Genomic DNA, 19,441 nt, shown 5'->3' with positions numbered 1-19,441 from the left:
AGCTCCAAAAGATAAAGGGAACACTAAAATAACATATCCTAGATCTGAAAGAATTAAATATTCTTATTAAATACTTTTTTCTTTACATAGTTGAATGTGCTGACAACAAAATCACACAAAAATGATCAATGGAAATCAAATTTATCAACCCATGGAGGTCTGGATTTGGAGTCACGCTCAAAATTGAAGTGGAAAACCACACTACAGGCTGATCCAACTTTGATGTAATGTCCTTAAAACGAGTCAAAATGAGGCTCAGTAGTGTGTGTGGCCTCCACGTGCCTGTATGACCTCCCTACAACGCCTGGGCATGCTCCAGAAAACTTAATTGAATACTCACAAAGCCGCTGGCCCAGATGGCATCCCTGACGCGTCCTCAGTGTGTGTGCTGACCAGCTGGCTGACGTCTTCTGGACATCTTCAACCTTTCCCTGTCCCAGGATGTAGTCCACACCTGCTTCAAGGAAACCACCAATGAAAAACAAGATGACATGCCCAAATGACCATTGCCCCTTCTCACTCACCCCAGTCATAATGAAGTGCTTTGAGAGGCTGGTCATTTCCCACATCAATTCCAGCATGCCAGGCAAACTGGACCTGCTATAATTTGCCTGTCGCTCCAACAGATCCATGGAAGATGCCATTTTTATCGCTGTTCACACTGCCATAACACATCCGGACATGAGGAACACCTATGTGAGAAGGCTGTTCATTTACTACTGTTCAGTATTCAACAATGTTGTTCCCTCCAAGCTCAGAACCCTTGGTCTGGACACCGCCCTCTATAACGATCCTGGACTTCCTGACGGGCAGACCACAGGCTGTGAGGATTGGCAACAACACCTCCTCCCCACTGACTCTTAACATAGGGGCCCCCCAGTGGTGTGTCCTCCCTCCGATCCAAACGGTCCCAGATGTGCTAAATGGGATTGAGATCCGGGCTCTTCACTGGCCATGGCAGAACACTAACATTCCTGTTTTGCAGGAAATCATGCACAGAACGAGCAGTATGGCTGGTGGCATTGTCATGCTGGAGGGTCATGTCAGGATGAGCCTGCAGGAAGGGTACCACATGAGGGAGGAGGATGTCTTCCCTGTAACGCACAGCGTGTGACACACCACCCCAGACCATGACGGACCCTCCAGCTCCAAATCGATCCCGCTCTAGAGTACAGGCCTCGGTGTAACGCTCATTCCTTCGACGATAAACACGAGTCCGACCATCACCCCTGGTGAGACTAAACTGCGACTTGTCATTGAAGAGCACTTTTTGCCAGTCCTGTCTGGTCCAGCGACGGTGGGATTGTGCCCATAGGCGACGTTGTTGCCGGTGATGTATGGTGAGGACCTGTACAACAGGCCTACAAGCTCTCAGTCCAGCCTCTCTCAGCCTGTTGCGGACAGTCTGAGCACTGATGGAGGGATTGTGCGTTTTTTGTGTAACTCAGGCAGTTATTATTGCCATCATGTACCTGTCCCACAGGTGTGATGTTTGGATGTACCTATCCTGTGCAGGTGTGACGCGTGGTCTGCCACTGCGAGGATGATCCGCTGTCCGTCTTGCCTCCTTGTAGTGCTGTCTTAGGCATCTCACAGTATGGACATTGCAATTTATTGCCCTGTCCACATCTGCAGTCCTCATGCCTCCTTGCAGCATGCCTAAGGCACGTTCACGCAGAGGAGCAGGGACCCTGGGCATCTTTCTTTTGGTGAGTCAATAGAAAGGCTTCTTTAGTGTCCTAAGTTTTCATAACTGTGACCTTAATTGCCTACCTGTTGGTAAGCTGTTAGTCTTAACTTCCGTTCCACAGGTGCATGTTCATACATGTTTTATGGTTCATTGAGGAAGCATGGGAAACAGTGTTTAAACCCTTTACAATGAAGAGTGTGAAGTTATTTGGATTTTTACAAATTGTCTTTGAAAGACAGGGTCCTAAAAAGGGATGTTTCTTTTTTTTGCTGAGTTTACACACACACACACACACACACACACATTCAGGCAACACACCCATCACAGCTGCTGCTACCGGACTCTTATTATGATTGCAAAATTAACACTTTCCCTCCAATCCCCCCTTACCAAAAACACATGTAAATTAATTGTTCCTTCCGGTATTATACTTATGATAAAATGTTTCATCTATTTATACTGAGCCATTTACTTTGTATCTTTATCTTTTATTTCTTGTTGCTTTGTCGAGGAGGAACCTGCAAGTAAGCATTTCATTGGAACACCATGTGTATCCTGTACATATGACTAATAACAATTTGAAACTTTCTCCACCCTACAGGCAGCTAAAGAAGCTCAGTGAAGACAGTTTAACCAAGCAGCCAGAGGAAGTCTTTGATGTGCTAGAGAAACTTGGCGAAGGGTGAGTCCTGGACGTGTTTTGTTATGGACAGTTGGGGCTGAAATGCCATGTTTCAGTTCTGAGAAGGACCGCTATCTCTCTGACTTACATTAGACTCAAGGAAGAAGAGCAACATAACAGTCACTCATGCATTAAGCCGCTTCCTTGTTTCCTGTTACTAAACTTTGTTAGTGTCTGTGATTAACATGCCCTCTTGTGTTGCGTCATAAATGACAGCTGATCGGTGTATGAGTAAGTTGTGCTGCACGAGTCACTGTACTGCTCCTTACTGATGTTAGGTTCTAATTTTCAGAGTAAAAACTCTACGGACACTGTGAAAGCGCAACCAAGTTTATTCTTCCAATAGGATCAAAACACCTGCATTAGACAAACATTTTCCTACAAACATTGATATTTAACCCTTTCTCCTAGGCTGAGTCTCCTCCTGCCCATCTGAACATCTGGTATCTTTACTGCTAGGCATGAAACTAAGTAATACGGCCATAAACTTTTCTTTCTCCCTTAATGTGACCTGGCCTCGACCCCCTTCATCACTAATCCATGGCTCTCTGCCCTTATTAATGCCCGCCACGTGATCGCTTCCCTGCACTCAGCACATTCCAAGTTTAATATCACACACTATATACCTTCCTCCTACAGATAACCATTAACTTCTGGTGTCAACCCTCTAAACCTAAGCTCTCCCTCAGTGACATGAATACGTATATTTCATATTCTCAGAACCCAACAGTCCCTCTTGAACAATACCTTCCTACTGTTCAACTTACAGTTGAAGTCGGAAGTTTACATACACTTAGGTTAGAGTTATTAAAACTCGTTTTTCAACCAATCCACAAATTTCTTGTTAACAAACTATAGTTTTTTGCAAGTCTGTTAGTACATCTACTTTGTGCATGACACAAGTAATTTTTCCAACAATTGTTTACAGACAGATTATTTCACTTATAATTCACTGTATCACAATTCCAGTGGGTCAGAAGTTTACATACACTAAGTTGACTGTGCCTTTAAACAAGTTGGAAAATTCCATAAAATTATGTCATGGCTTTAGAAGCTTCTAAAAGGCTAATTGACATGATTGTGAGTCAATTGGAGGTGTACCTGTGGATGTTTTTCAAGGCCTACCTTCAAACTCAGTGCCTCTTTGCTTGACATCATTGGAAAACTAAAAGAAATCAGCCAAGACTTCAGAAAAAAACATTGTAGACCTCCACAAGTCTGGTTCTTCCTTGGGAGCAATTTCCAAATGCCTGAAGGTACCATGTTCATCTGTAGAAACAATAGTATGCAAATATAAACACCATGGGACCACACAGCCGCCATACCGCTCAGGAAGGAGATGTGTTCTTTGTTGCAAATAGTACAAATCAATCCCAGAACAACAGAAAATAATCTTGTGAAGATGCTGGAGGAAACGGGTACAATAGTATCTATATCCACAGTAAAACGAGTCCTGTATTGACGTAACCTGAAAGGCTGCTCAGCAAGGAAGAAGCCACTGCTCCAAAACAAGCCAGACTACGGTTTGCAACTGCACATGGGGACAAAGATCATACTTTTTTGAGAAATGTCCTTGGGTGTGATGAAACTAAAATAGAACTGTTTGGCCATAATGACCATTGTTATGTTTGGTGGAAAAAGGGGGAGGCTTGCAAGCCAAAGATCACCATCCCAACCGTGAAGTACGGGAGTGGTAGCGTCATGTTGTGGGGGTGCATTGCTGCAGGAGGGACTGGTGCACTTCACAAAATAGATGGCATCATGAGGGAGTAAAATTGTGGATATATTGAAGCAACATCTCAAGACAACAGTCAGGAAGTTAAAACTTGGTTGCGAATGGGTCTTCCAAATGGACAATGACCCCAAGCATACTTTCAAAGTTTTGGCAAAATGGCTTAAGGACAGCAAAGTCAAGGTATTGGAGTGGCCATCACAAAGCCCAGACCTCAATCCTGTAGAACATTTGTGCGCAGAACTGAAAAAGCTTGTGCGAGCAAGGAGGCCTACAAACCTGACTCAGTTGCACCAGCTCTGTCAGGAAGAATGGGCCAAAATTCACCCAACTTATTGTGGGAAGCTTGTGGAAGGCTACCCAAAACGTTTGACCCAAGTTAAACAGTTTAAAGGCAATGCTACCAAATACTAATTGAGTGTATGTAAACTTCTGACCCACAGGGAATGTGATGAAATAAATAAAAGCTGAAATAAATAATTCTCTCTACTATTATTTTGATATTTCACATTCTTAAAATAAAGTGGTGATCATAACTGACATAAGACAGGGAATTTTAAATGTCACGAATTGTGAAAAACTTACACCTTAGCCAAATAGTTTAAATGTATGTAAACTTCTGACTTCAACTGTAAATAAACTTGTAAATTACTTGTAAATGGACAAACAATGATAATAAAACATGAACACAAAATTAACAACATTCACAGTGAGGTTTACATTCTCAGAGACTTATGGCCTCTGTTCTATGATCACACAATCTTATTTCCATCTCTCATAGAACACTGATAATAACGTGTCCACTGGATCCGTTGACTTCTCCCAGTTCAACATTCTCCTTCTGGTTCCTAAGAGAGTTATAGCACAAGACTTGCAACGCAACGAGAAACACAAAACATAACGGTATTAACAATGTGGTAAGCTATGCATAATTATATATGCATGCAAACCCAAAGTTTAATAACATGACAATTCTCATTCTCTATTCACCTGACTATGCCTTCAGAATACTTTTCTGCTGAGTTCGGCAAAAATGAAAGCCCTAAAAAGCCGCCTTATGCTTTGGCCCAGTCTTCCCCGTTAGACCACTGGATCCAAGAGGTGTTCCCAAGCCAAGTTATTCTCACTTTGCTCCCCACCTCCTTCTTTGCCACCTGATAGGCACCTTACCTGGGACAAGTGCTTAACTCTAATCAACGCTACATCCTCTTCAGGTAACTCGGCACTGTATAGACTTTTTTTAATTTTACCTTTATTTAATTAGGCAAGTCAGTTAAGAACAAATTCTTATTTTCAATGACTGCCTAGAAACAGTGGGTTTAACTGCCTGTTCAGGGGCAGAACAACAGATTTGTACCTTGTCAGCTCTGCGATTCGAACTTGCAACCTTTCGGTTACTAGTCCAATGCTCTAACCACTAGGCTACCCTGCCGACTTTCACATCTATGCCTTCAAAATGTTGTTTAGAGTACGATTACCCCAACATCTATCCTTTTCATGTGATGCATTAACCAATACAGCAGCTAACCCAACTACGATGTTTAACGTAGCTAGTCTCTAGTCTCTCTCTCTTTAGCTCCGCTTCCTCTGTCATGGCGTTTTCAAGCTCACCCATTATTCAGCTTAACCTTACATCTCGTGAGAACTATGCATCCACTGAGGAGAGACATGACGATCTTCACCGCTGCAGGTCCTATAAGGAGTACTGTGTGTGGACCAGACCAACGCTGTCCCAACACTCCCACCTGGTGTATCTTGATGTACAATCAATCTCCAGAATTCAGCCCGTGCCCTCGGTTATCTCCTGCTCCTCATGTGCTGCTTTCATCTGAGGATATACACACTGCGATGCATGGGTTACGTCCTGACAACATACATAGACTCCCCCCTTATGGCCAAATCACTCATTGGTCTTCCAATTACCAGCTACCAATTCCATGTGGCATGAGTCCTCATAAGCTGATATCCCAACAATGCTACTAAAGTGTTCTTCTACGGACACTATGAAAGCTTAACCTTAGACCATAAATGTTTTTATTTCTCCCTTAAGGCGACCTGACCTCAATCCCCCTCCATCACTAATCCATGGCTCTCTCCCCTTATCAATGCCTGCCACGTGTAATCACTTCCCTGCACTCAACACATTCCAAGCTTAGTTGCACCCACTATATACCTTCCTCCTATAACCCTTAACTTCTGGTGAAGACCCTCTAAACCTCAGCACTCCCTCTGACAAAAGTGTATTTCATATTCTCAGAACCCAACAAAAGTAACCCCTACTACTACTAACATGGCCCATGACTATTACTGTCCCTACAGTGACTGCCGTGAGAATACCTGATGCATGTAATCTGTCAAGTGTTCGCCGGCTGTTCGAAATTGGGAAAGCGATTTTAATGAGTTGGAAGTATATCCAATCTAACAAAACTCTTGAGTCACAGGTTTCTTAAGTTTACCATGGTGTCTGAAATGCCAACACTATCTCTTCTACTCTCACCATGATCTGGGTATGTGTAACTTTCAATTTAACTTCATAGTCCCAATATTGCACAGTTAGCTGTCCTCCCTCCTATGAGCTATTTCCTGTAACAATATACATAGTCTCTGGGAATGATACCCCTCTATCACCACAACCTTAATTTATGAGCCCCAACAGATCACCACAAACACATTCCATCCCACTTAACAGCCCTATGTAAACATTTAGTCTCAACCACAGGCCTCATGTGTACCTCGCCTTCTACCTCAGATACTATTCTACCTAACCCATAACACAATGGTCACTACTCCTAATGTACTTATAAAGTTATAAACATACTAAAGCATTCTCAAATAATTAGTCAATATACATCAGTCCCTCCTCTAGAACAATGATCACCCTTATGTTCCACGAAACCTAAAAACATGACGACTTAAAAAGGAAAGAGGGGAAAAAAAAGCATGTTTAATAATCCCCCCCCTCTCTTGATGTGACTAAAACTAGGGAAAGAACCGTCCATCCGTTACGTTCTATACCCATGTGATGCTGGTCGCCATACCCTCTCCTTCATTTTCATCCTTGGGTGTTATCGCAAACAGACTATGAGCCTTGAACCGAATCATCCAGCAATCTATATGTATTGATGTGATTTAACATAAAAATTATGATGACATGGGAAAACAAAAGAAAATGAAAAAACCTTCATGGTTGACCCAAGCTATCATCCAGTAAATTCTCTAATAAACCTCCCTGCCAGAGGATACTTAAAGATATGGTTTCTAGATCCTCCCTAGGCCTAATAAATTTGAGCAATGCCCCCCCACCCCTCACCATTTGAAAGCAACTCTCTTGATGTATCCAAATTATAACTAAAATATTTTATAAATTATCCAACCCAAATTCTGAATGACAGTCCTTAGTGCTTACTTTGACTTTATGACTCGATTTTCAAGCTCCTCAACTTAGCACACATCATCTCTGTTAGAATGTACATTTATAAACAGAACCTTTTTTTGCCCGGTAAGAACTCTTCTCATTACAGCTCCCCTTTCTCCCTGTTTTCCTGTCGCAAGTGGCCTGGAGTTAGGTTCTAATTTTTCAGAGTAAATAACTCAAGGACACTAGAGAAGCTTAACCAAGTTTAATTCTTCCCAAAGGGTCGTTACAGCTGTAATTCAGACAAAGACATGTTCCCATCATCACAAGTGTATATATACTCCACTTTCAACACCCCTCCTCTCCAAACCTTGTATCTTATGGTTCGACAGGAAGAGGGTAACAGGATAATAAATCCTCCTTCAGGGGATCTGACCTGACCTCCTTACCTCAACCCCTCCTTCGCCTAATCCACAGATGGCCTCTCGTATCACCTATCGCATTCCCATGACTCCCTCCCGTCCACCCAGCACATTCCACAGCCAATTAAATCAAATCAAATTTATTTATATAGCCCTTCGTACATCAGCTGATATCTCAAAGTGCTGTACAGAAACCCAGCCTAAAACCCCAAACAGCAAACAATGCAGGTGTAAAAGCACGGTGGCTAGGAAAAACTCCCTAGAAAGGCCAAAACCTAGGAAGAAACCTAGAGAGGAACCAGGCTATGTGGGGTGGCCAGTCCTCTTCTGGCTGTGCCGGGTAGAGATTATAACAGAACATGACCAAGATGTTCAAATGTTCATAAATGACCAGCATGGTCGAATAATAATAAGGCAGAACAGTTGAAACTGGAGCAGCAGCACAGTCAGGTGGACTGGGGACAGCAAGGAGTCATCATGTCAGGTAGTCCTGGGGCACGGTCCTAGGGCTCAGGTCCTCCGAGAGAGAGAAAGAAAGAGAGAATTAGAGAGAGCATATGTGGGGTGGCCAGTCCTCTTCTGGCTGTGCCGGGTGGAGATTATAACAGAACGTGGCCAAGATGTTCAAATGTTCATAAATGACCAGCATGGTTGAATAATAGTAAGGCAGAACAGTTGAAACTGGAGCAGCAGCATGGCCAGGTGGACTGGGGACAGCAAGGAGTCATCATGTCAGGTAGTCCCGGGGCATGGTCCTAGGGCTCAGGTCCTCCGAGAGAGAGAAAGAAAGAGAGAAGGAGAGAATTAGAGAACGCACACTTAGATTCACACAGGACACCGAATAGGACAGGAGAAGTACTCCAGATATAACAAACTGACCCTAGCCCCCCGACACATAAACTACTGCAGCATAAATACTGGAGGCTGAGACAGGAGGGGTCAGGAGACACTGTGGCCCCATCCGAGGACACCCCCGGACAGGGCCAAACAGGAAGGATATAACCCCACCCACTTTGCCAAAGCACAGCCCCCACACCACTAGAGGGATGTCTTCAACCACCAACTTACCATCCTGAGACAAGGCCGAGTATAGCCCACAAAGATCTCCGCCACGGCACAACCCAAGGGGGGGGCGCCAACCCAGAAAGGCTGACCACAACAGTGAATCAACCCACCCAGGTGACGCACCCCCCCCAGGGACGGCATGAGCGAGCCCCTCTGTCTTACTACAGAGAACCATTAACTTCTCACTCCTTTATATACTATGCGTCTGATCTATCATGTCTTTAATATCTCAATGTTCAAAGTTTACCCCGAATCCAACACTGTTAATGAAAGATCGGTATCTCAGTGCATACTTAGTCTAAATTGTTCGCAGTGTGTAGAAGACCCCCTCCCCCCTTCTCCCTCACTTATCATTCTAGACAGTTTTCTTCAGATAGCGTCACAGTTCATCTTCCCAACGGCACATGTAACTCTTGCCTGTCACATTTGATGGCCTTTGATACTGTCCCGATTTCAATATCCAAATAGATACATCCGTTTTTCCCACGTACACGAGTCTCTCATCTGAGCCGCTATCACCATCCTCTCTGGTCCATTTCTCCCACCAGCACCCAGGAACAATAGAGAAATGTGTATGATATTTCTCTCCACGCTCACTCAACATGCGTGGTCTCAGGACTCTGCTGCACTCCTGCTGCCGGTACCCAGGTTAATGGCTCGGACTCAGTGTTAAAAATCACTGTCGCATTGAACGCCTTTGTCACCCGTTGGCCACAAACACACACTGTTTGTGGCCAAATTATTCCTACATGCATTGACACCATCTGACGTCACCTTCCATGATGAAAACAACACTTAAGTTCAATTAATTTCTCTTTCAGGAAATCCAGACAAGCATTGACTATATGACAAATTATTACATTCCCAATTTCTTAATAACATTATCTCTGCGACAAACGTCAAAGAGCATAACATACTGTTACTGTTTCAAACCACTTTCAAATTTAGGTCATACTCCCTTATTTTACTGGCGACCTCTCGGAAGAGTTACCAGATCAGGAAGTTAGCACCCTAACCCATCGGGGAATCACACACTCCAGTAGACCCAATCTGGTGAAGTTTGTATCGAAAACAAAGACAAAAATGAAATCAGCAATACACATATCACAATCCATTTGGAGTAACTGTCATCCCTTATTAACATATATTTTTCCTTCTATATGCAGACTGAACAAAATATATTTGTATATTTACCCAAGGACCAGGGCCCTGGGAACTGGTAATTTCCCCTTTGAACCCATGATTCACATCGTGAATCAAAAATAAACTAATATTTCCTTATGGAGTTGTCTCATTAAGTAATGGTAGAATAGAGACTGGTGATTCTCATTCATTTTATAATTATATCCCACCTGTTTCAATAATTTCTATTGAGATTGATCAGGCCTCACCAGAAGGTCAGGATGAAGGGCATTCAACACCATTAAATATTTCCTCTCCCTTTTCTTTCCCTGTCCTTCAGAAACCCTTTAAACATTTCAAACATGTCCATCCTTCTGCATACCCAATTTTAAAACTAAAATTGGGAAGACCCCACTAAATACACTGCTCAAAAAATAAAGGGAACACTAAAATAACATCCTAGATCTGAATGAATGAAATATTCTTATTAAATACTTTTTTCTTTACATAGTTGAATGTGCTGACAACAAAATCACACAAAAATTATCAATGGAAATCAAATTGATCAACCCATGGAGGTCTGGATTTGGAGTGACACTCAAAATTAAAGTGGAAAACCACACTATAGGCTGATCCAACTTTCATGTAAATGTCCTTAAAACAAGTCAAAATGAGGCTCAGTAGTGTGTGTGGCCTCCACGTGCCTGTATGACCTCCCTACAACGCCTGGGCATGCTCCTGATGGATCTCCTCCCAGACCTGGACTAAAGCATCCGCCAACTCCTGGACAGTCTGTGGTGCAACGTGGCGTTGGTGGATGGAGCGAGACATGATGTCGCAGATGTGCTCAATTGGATTCAGGTCTGGGGAACGGGCGGGCCAGTCCATAGCATCAATGCCTTCCTCTTGCAGGAACTGCTGACACACTCCAGCCACATGAGGTCTAACATTGTCTTGCATTAGGATGAACCCAGGGCCAACCGCACCAGCATATGGTCTCACAAGGGGTCTGAGGATCTCCCCTCGGTACCTAATGGCAGTCAGGCTACCTCTGGCGAGCACATGGAGGGCTGTGCGGCCCACCAAAGAAATGCCACCCCACATCATGACTGACCCACCGCCAAACCGGTCATGCTGGAGGATGTTGCAGGTAGCAGAACGTTCTCCACGGCGTCTCCAGACTCTGTCACGTGCTCAGTGTGAACCTGCTTTCATCTGTGAAGAGCCAGTGGCGAATTTGCCAATCTTGGTGTTCTCTGGCAAATGCCAAACGTCCTGCACGGTGTTGGGCTGTAAACAACCCCCACCTGTGGACGCCGGGCCCTCATACCACCCTCATGGAGTCTGTTTCTGACCGTTTGAGCAGACACATGCACATTTGTGGCCTGCTGGAGGTCATTTTGCAGGGCTCTGGCAGTGCTCCTCCTTGCACAAAGGCGGAGGTAGCGGTCCTGCTGCTGGGTTGTTGCCCTCCTACGGCCTCCTCCACGTCTCCTGATGTACTGGCCTGTCTCCTGGTAGCGCCTCCATGCTCTGGATACTACGCTTACAGACACAGCAAACCTTCTTGCCACAGCTCGCATTGATGTGCCATCCTGGATGAGCTGCACTACCTGAGCCACTTGTGTGGGTTGTAGACTCCGTCTCATGCTACCACTAGAGTGAAAGCACCGCCAGCATTCAAAAGTGACCTAAACATCAGCCAGGAAGCATAGGAACTGAGAAGTGGTTTGTGGTCACCACCTGCAGAACCACTCCTTTATTGGGGGTGTCTTGCTAATTGCCTATAATTTCCACCTGTTGTCTATTCCATTTGCACAACAGCTTGTGAAATGTATTGTCAATCAGTGTTGCTTCCTAAGTGGACAGTTTGATTTCACAGAAGTGCGATTGACTTGGAGTTACATTGTGTTGTTTAAGTGTTCCCTTTATTTTTTGGAGCAGTGTATATCCCACGTTATTAACACCACTTAATGCATATTCACAACCGGTAAATTGTATTTGTGTGTGTGTGGTAAACCGTAGGTCAAAAACACATGAACAAGCTTTACCAATCTGGGAACTCCGTTTATCGTCTAATCCAGATACTTTCATACTTAAACTGCCAAAAATCACTAACTGCTCTCCCCTACACCACAGTCTCCGGGAACATTCCAACGAGCGATAATGAAACCCCCTCTCCTGGAAAAGAAAGTGTACATTTGGTTAACATTCACTATGCTACATTTTAATTAGCAATCCACAAGTATTAATTACAAACCAAACATGATAACGGTAAATCCACTTTCCTTACTCCAATCATCAAACGTTTGTTTTAATCTCCCCATCGTCTATGTATCCTTTATTATGCATGTACTATTCTCCATAAACACTGCACCACAATGTTCATGAACTAACAAAAATAAATAAAAGTTCATTTTAGGTATCAAATCAAAGTTGTCACGTGCGCCGAATACAACAGTTGTACAGTCGTGACCAAAAGTTTTGAGAATGACATTAATTTCCACAAAGTTTGCTGCTTCAGTGTCTTTAGATATTTTTGTCAGATGTTACTATGGAATGCTGAAGTATAATTACAAGCATTTCATAAGTGTCAAAGGCTTTCATTGACAATTACAAGAAGTTGATGCAAAAAGTCAATATTTGCAGTGTTGACCTTTCTTTTTCAACCTCTGAAATCCGGCCTGGCATGTTGTCAATTAACCATGTTATATACCCTTTGTTGGTCAAACGTTTTCTGTAAGTCTTCACAAGGTTTCCAAACACTGTTGCTGGTATTTTGACTAAATACTTTTTTGCCCCACTGTACATATTGCCAAAGATTATTTGGGATATTTACAAAAAAAAATAAAAAATCAGAATAAAAATGGTCAACTGGACAACAGTAACAACAATAACCAAGGGTCAAAATAACCATACATTCAACAATAACAATAAAGCATACACTAGAGTACATGTGCAGGTTGATTGGTCTGTCAGACACTGTCCCTCAACTTATGGCAGGCAGCAATGTAGTGCGCTGCCAACCCACAGCTCTCTGCGTCCTCCCCCAACAGTACGGGTAGCCTCCTCTCAACAGAGAGGTCTTTGAAACCTTGAATAAGGGTTTCAAATTTGGGGAAATGACACTCTCTAATTGTTTTATATTTTTTACATTTTGTCAGGAAATGCAGCTCCGTCTCCGGTTCTGCTGTTGTGTAGTGGTTGCACAGCCTTTCCACTACAGGGAGCCAGGTTTCCCTGTGTCTACCCTTCTCAATGGCAAGGCTGTGCTCACTGAGCCTGTACTTTGTCAAGGTTTTTCTAAGGTTTTGATCAGTAACCATGGTCAAATATTTAGCCACGGTGTACTGTCGATTTAGGGCCAGATAGCACTGCATTTTGCTTTGTGCTTGTGTTTCCCAATAAGCAATGTAGTTTTGTTTTGAATGTGTTGTAATTTGGTTTATTCTGATTGATTGGATGTTCAGGTCCTGAGGCTTCAGTGTGTTAGTAGAACAGGTTTGTGAACTCAGCCCCAGGACCAGCTGGATGAGGGTACTCTTTTCTTTGCTCAGCTCTTGGCATTGCAGGGCTTGGTAATGATATGAGAGGGGGTCACTGTATTTTAGATGTTTCCAAAACTTAATTGTTCTATCTTGAGTTTATATTATTAGTGGATATTGGACTAATTCTGCCCTGCATGCATTGTTTGTAGTTTTCCGCTGGACATGTAGGAGAATCTTACAGAACTCTGCATGCAGCAGGGTTTCAATGGGGTGTTTGTACCATTTGATGAAATCTTGTTTTGCAGGTGGAACCCACACCTCGCTGCCATAAAGTGCAATTGGTTTTGGTTCAATGACATATTCAATTAGTTTTAGCCAAATTTTAATAGGTATTTAAATTTGAATTAGCTTTTTAATGGCATAGAATGCCCTGTGTGCTTTCTCTGTTCATTCACTGCATCATTAAGGTGTCCAGTTGAGCTTATTTTTAAACCTAAGTAATTGTAGTGTGTGCAGTACTCTATATATTTTGTACCAATTGAGAACTTTGGTCTAATTCCCTGATCTGGATCTTCTCTGGAAAATCATTATTTTAGTGTTTTTTGGGGTTTACTGCCAGGGTCCAGGTCTGGCAGTCCTGCTCTAGCAGGTCATGTGCTGTGGGTGACAGCAGGCATAGGTCATCTGCAAAGAGTAGGCATTTAACTTCTGAATTGTGGAGACTAACACCAGGGGCTGAGGATTTTTCTAGAATAGTGGCCAATTCGTTGATGTAAATATTGAAGAGTGCATGGCTCAGATTGCAACCCTGATGAAGGCCCCGCTCCTGTTTAAAGAATTCAGTTATGTTCTTGCCAATTTTAATGCTGCACGTATTGCCAGTATACATTTGATTTAATTATGCCATATGTTTTACCCCATACACCACTTTCAATAACTTTGTAGAACAGTCCTGTATGCCAAATAGAATCAAATGCTTTTTGGAGGTCGATAAAGCAAGAGTATATTTTGATATTATTTTGGTGGACATGTTTACCTATCAGGCTGTGTAGGGTGTGAATATGATCAGTTGTGCGATGTTTTGGTATAAATCCAATTTGGCTTTGACTCGAGACTTGCTTATTAAGGAAGTTTAGAACTCTTACATTTATGATACATTTGTTACCTCTTTAAAATCCATTCCCCTGGCATTTTGCCTAGATTCTTCAACCCCAAATAATTTTTCCCGTGGCAAATTTAGCCAATTTGTCATCCTAAGGAATCTGCAATATTTGTTCCCTGACATCTATTAAAAAGTTGGGTAAGACGTGATCTCATACGTCTTCCTTTACATAGAAACTGGAATCTCTATGAACCACTATCGATCGAACCGAGCCATACACTATACACATACACTAAAGTTCCTGTCCTGCAACTTTCTGGAGAATTCATTGTTGCTCTTTTGAAAAAGATCCAAACACTTGCATGGCAGCATTTCCCCCGAATGCAGCAGGCTCCATTCCCACTTTTACACTCCCTTTTCCAAAGACCAACTGAGTATGTACACCTTAAACAGAACTGTCTCCCACATCCCGCTACGTTTCTTTGTCTTACCTTGGCCATTGAAACTATAGTTAGTGACTTTCCCTGTGGCCGTATTAACCTCTCGCACGTCTGCGAAGTTATACTCCACTCTCAAAGCATCTTGCTCTATTTCATCCACAACCCCCGCAAAAGCCGTTTTGATTACAGGTTTCAATCAACGTACTCACATACCCAGTCTTTCTGTGGCTGAGTACTTCTCCTTATTCCGTGTTTATTGGTTTGTATTTTTTGTTGATAAAATGCTGACATCAAAACACTGGTATATTGAGCTTTTGATTCTGTTTTTATGTTATTATGCCAAGTCGTAATTGCCTCCCTGAATTTTCTATCAGATTGAAATTTTCCGTCAGTCGGGAAATGCTGACCAATCTTATCCAGTTAGCTACATTTTTCCCATGTTTTAGCCGAATTGGTAGAATACTTGTGCGCTTCTTTCAGCGCCTCCATGGCTTTATTCAAATCCTCTAGCTCTCTTTACAGGGAAAATTGTGGCCGTCTGTCGCCATATCAATAGTAATTACTCCCAAACCTCTCCCGACTGTGTCCAGGGTGTTTTAGATTTCTTCACTCCAGTCTATAAAACACCTTCTATTAACTATTTTCCAAGGTAGCGCTACCCACATCCCCGGGGAGTAGTTATGGTATTTGTGCCTATTAATTGGTCACGGAACTTAATACCTTGTATTAGAACCAATACTATAGCGTCTGCAAATGTATTACTGGAGAATACGGATGACTTCATGTCTTATTCCAGTATTGCGCCTCAAATATCACTGTTGTTGTTAACCCACATTACCAAAATTATTCATACTTGTCTTCCTATTATCCACACAATCTTTCGTGGTTCCCCCTCCCCATTGGGCATAAACCAACCTCTCTCTGTATTGCTACTACACGTAACTCAAACAGTGTTCGAGTATCTTATTTTTCCTCACTAGGCTGCTAGAACTCTCATCTTCCTAAAACTCACTGTCACTGCAGCTGGGAGTTTTGTCCCTCTTACAGATCTCGCAGGGTAATACCCCCACTAGGGACCTATCCTAAACGGAACCTACCCTATACTGTATTGTCACTCATGGATCTCGCAGTGGAAAACCTCCACTTGGGACCTGTCCTTAAAGGAACACACCCTACACCTGATTTTTACCGGGATCTTGCAGAGGAAAACCTCCACTCGGGACCTATCCTTATGGAACCTACCCTACACCAGATATTTACGACCGGTCGTTACACAATGGGCCGACTGAATAAACTCTTTCTAGGTCCGTATCCTATAATTGTTCAGCCTACGATTCTCATCTCCCCAAGATGTCAAAATGAGTGGAAACAGGTGTAGGAACTGTCTACCTTGTTTGTTGCCAGCTCCACTGATCAGGACTCTCTGGTTTGACAACAACTCGTGGTGAACCCTGCTCGTAGCACCAACTGTTAGGTTCTAATTTTCAGAATAAAAACTATATGGACACTGTGAAAGCTCACCCAAGTTTATTCTTCTAAGATGATCAATACAGCTGCATTAGACAAACATTTTCACACAAGCACTGATATTTAACCTTTTCTCCTAGGCTGAGTCGTCTCCTACCCATCTGAACAAACATTATCTTTACTGCTAGGCATGAAACTAAGTAATACGGCTATAAACTTTTCTTTCTCCCTTAACCTGACCCGGCCTCGACCCCCTTCATCACTAATCCATGGCTCTCTGCCCTTATCAATGCCTGCCGCATGTGATCGTGTCCCTGCGCTCAGCACATTCCAAGCTTAATTGCACCCACTATATACCTTCCTCCTACAGATAACCATTCACTTATGGTGTAGACCCTCTATACCTAAGACCTCCCTCAGTGACATGAATAAGTATATTTCATATTCTCAGAACCCAACACTGATGTGCTTATTTCAAGAATTTATAAAATGAACCCACTGTGCTAGAATAAGACCACATTCATTCATCTATTTACCTCTCAAACAAACCACTTACCATGTCGGCCCTATGACCACACTTCGCTGAAGGTATACTATTTGAGGAGCATGTCACGAGTTGACTCATTCAGTAGTAGCCAAGATAAAAAAAATATTAAATAATGTTTTCACACCTGTTTTATATGCAGGTCCTATGGCAGTGTATTTAAGGCCAACTATAAAGAGACTGGTGAGATTGTGGCCATCAAGCAGGTCCCTGTGGAGTCTGACCTGCAGGAGATCATCAAAGAGATTTCCATCATGCAGCAGTGTAACAGGTGAGGCACCCTCCACTCTACCTCCTCTGCTTGCCTGACTTGCCTCTGTGTCGTCAGGTCGAATAATCTGTTGCTGTGTTGGTAACATTATTTGTGAACAGAAGAAGAGTGGAACATATGGTTTATATGATTAGTGTAATATAGACAAGGTACCAGAAATAGGCAAACTCATTAGGCTCTTTTGCATCCTCAGTCCCCATGTTGTGAGGTACTACGGAAGTTACTTTAAGAACAGTGACCTGTGGATCGTAATGGAGTACTGCGGAGCTGGCTCTGTCTCCGACATCATTCGCCTGCGCAACAAAACGGTAACATGCTACATCCAACATGTCCAATCTGACTGAATATTAAGGGTCTCTGTATCTCTGTTTTTGCAAAAAATTGTGTTTTTGCTGATCTTTATTGATGGCGCCAATTATTTTAGACCTGACTATTTTAACAATGTCAACATTATTTATACAGATTTTAAGTTGATTATATTTTAATTTTATATTTTATATTATATTTAATTATATATATTTTATATTTTAATTTGAAGTTAAATGTATTAATTGTTTTTGATTAATTTCTGCTTGCTGTACATTTTTAAATATTTATTTTGACTGCTGGGCATATGCAATCAGTAGTGGATATCGTTGCCCTAAAATAAGTAGAATTATGTCTTATAGTGTCTCTTGCCTCACGTGTCTGTTGTAGCTAACAGAGGATGAGATCGCCACCATAGTGCAGTCCACACTGAAGGGACTGGAGTACCTGCACTTTATGAGGAAGATCCACAGAGACATCAAGGCAGGGAATATCCTGCTAAACGCAGAGGGCCAGGCCAAGCTGGCTGACTTTGGGGTGGCGGGACAGCTGACCGTAAGGAATTCATCAGAAGATAGCTGGTGCAGATCATGGGCTGCGTTTACACAAGCAACCCAATTCCGATCTTTTTTCCACTGTGGTGTTTTGACCAATCACAACTTTTTCAGAACTGATCTGATTGGTTAAAACACCAATTAGTGAAAAAAATATCAGAACTTGTCAGTATGTCTAAACGCAGCCATTGAGATGAATGTTTGAACTAGGACAGGGGTGTCAAACTCAATTCCTGGAGGGCTGAGTATCTGGGTTTTGCTCCTCCCTTGTACTTGATTGATCAATTAAGTTCATTAATTAGGTAGGAACTCCCTTCACCTGGTTGTCTAGGTCTTAATTGTAGGTTAATTAAAAGGAAATATTAAAAAAACAGCAGACCCAGGGCTCTCCATGTTTGATACCACTGATCAAGAATGTTGATTTAATTCCTTGGTTTGATTGATCTGAACTATCAAATTACATCTGCAACATTGACTGTTTTTGTCTCCCAAGATTCACTATGTAAAATCTTGGGAAGAGGTTCAGAAACCAGACGTATCTGCTCAACCAATGGAAATAGTTTTACATTTATTCGTCATCTTGCTTGAACGTGCTGAAAGCTGGCGAGTCTTGTCTAGTAGTCTCATCAGTTGAAGCCTTTTTGATCTGGACTGGGCCCAACCAAAAGATGCTTCCCTTCAACTAACTTTTTTTATTTACCTTTAAAATTGAAGTTTTGGTCTTCTGTGCCATACTGTAGTCCCTTTTTAACATCCTGCATTTTAGTTAATATAGCTCAATTGTTTGTGGATAGACGAAAATCATGCTCAAGCAATCCAGGACTGACCAGGATGCCATGAGGTGTATATTTTTCATAATGTTCTCTGTATATCATGTGCAAATATAATTAGTAAATCATGTCTACTACTTGTCTGTTTTTCAGGATACCATGGCCAAGCGGAACACAGTGATTGGCACTCCATTCTGGATGGCCCCTGAGGTGATCCAGGAGATTGGTTATAACTGTGTGGCAGACATTTGGTCCCTGGGCATCACAGCCATAGAAATGGCAGAGGGAAAGCCTCCCTATGCAGACATCCACCCTATGAGGGTAAGTCTATTGTTAATGTGTACAGATCTGATTTAGTTAGTGATTGAACTTGTCAAAGACTTCTCAGTCTCAGGCTTCAACCCCTCTAAAACCAATCTGAGTATAGTGGT

At 42.5% G+C, this 19,441-nt stretch overlaps 1 protein-coding gene across 3 annotated transcripts in view; it reads left to right on the top strand.

The window, feature by feature from the left end:
* LOC115135215 (serine/threonine-protein kinase 4) overlaps window positions 1-19,441 on the top strand; it is a 77,184-nt gene that overhangs the window by 14,880 nt on the left and 42,863 nt on the right. For 2 of the 3 annotated variants that reach the window (XM_029669682.2, XM_029669672.2), the window contains exons 2-6: window positions 2,292-2,372; window positions 17,252-17,380; window positions 17,574-17,688; window positions 18,077-18,241; window positions 19,164-19,331. In XM_029669682.2, the coding sequence (XP_029525542.1) occupies window positions 2,292-2,372; window positions 17,252-17,380; window positions 17,574-17,688; window positions 18,077-18,241; window positions 19,164-19,331 (658 nt within the window). Of the gene's footprint in view, window positions 1-2,288; window positions 2,373-4,885; window positions 5,022-17,251; window positions 17,381-17,573; window positions 17,689-18,076; window positions 18,242-19,163; window positions 19,332-19,441 lie in introns of those variants that run through there. The other variant, XM_029669691.2, reaches the window with a different exon arrangement.

The sequence above is a fragment of the Oncorhynchus nerka genome, linkage group LG2 (assembly GCF_034236695.1).
Source record: "Oncorhynchus nerka isolate Pitt River linkage group LG2, Oner_Uvic_2.0, whole genome shotgun sequence".
Taxonomy (NCBI): domain Eukaryota; kingdom Metazoa; phylum Chordata; class Actinopteri; order Salmoniformes; family Salmonidae; genus Oncorhynchus; species Oncorhynchus nerka.
This window is presented reverse-complemented; position numbering and strand designations above follow the sequence as displayed.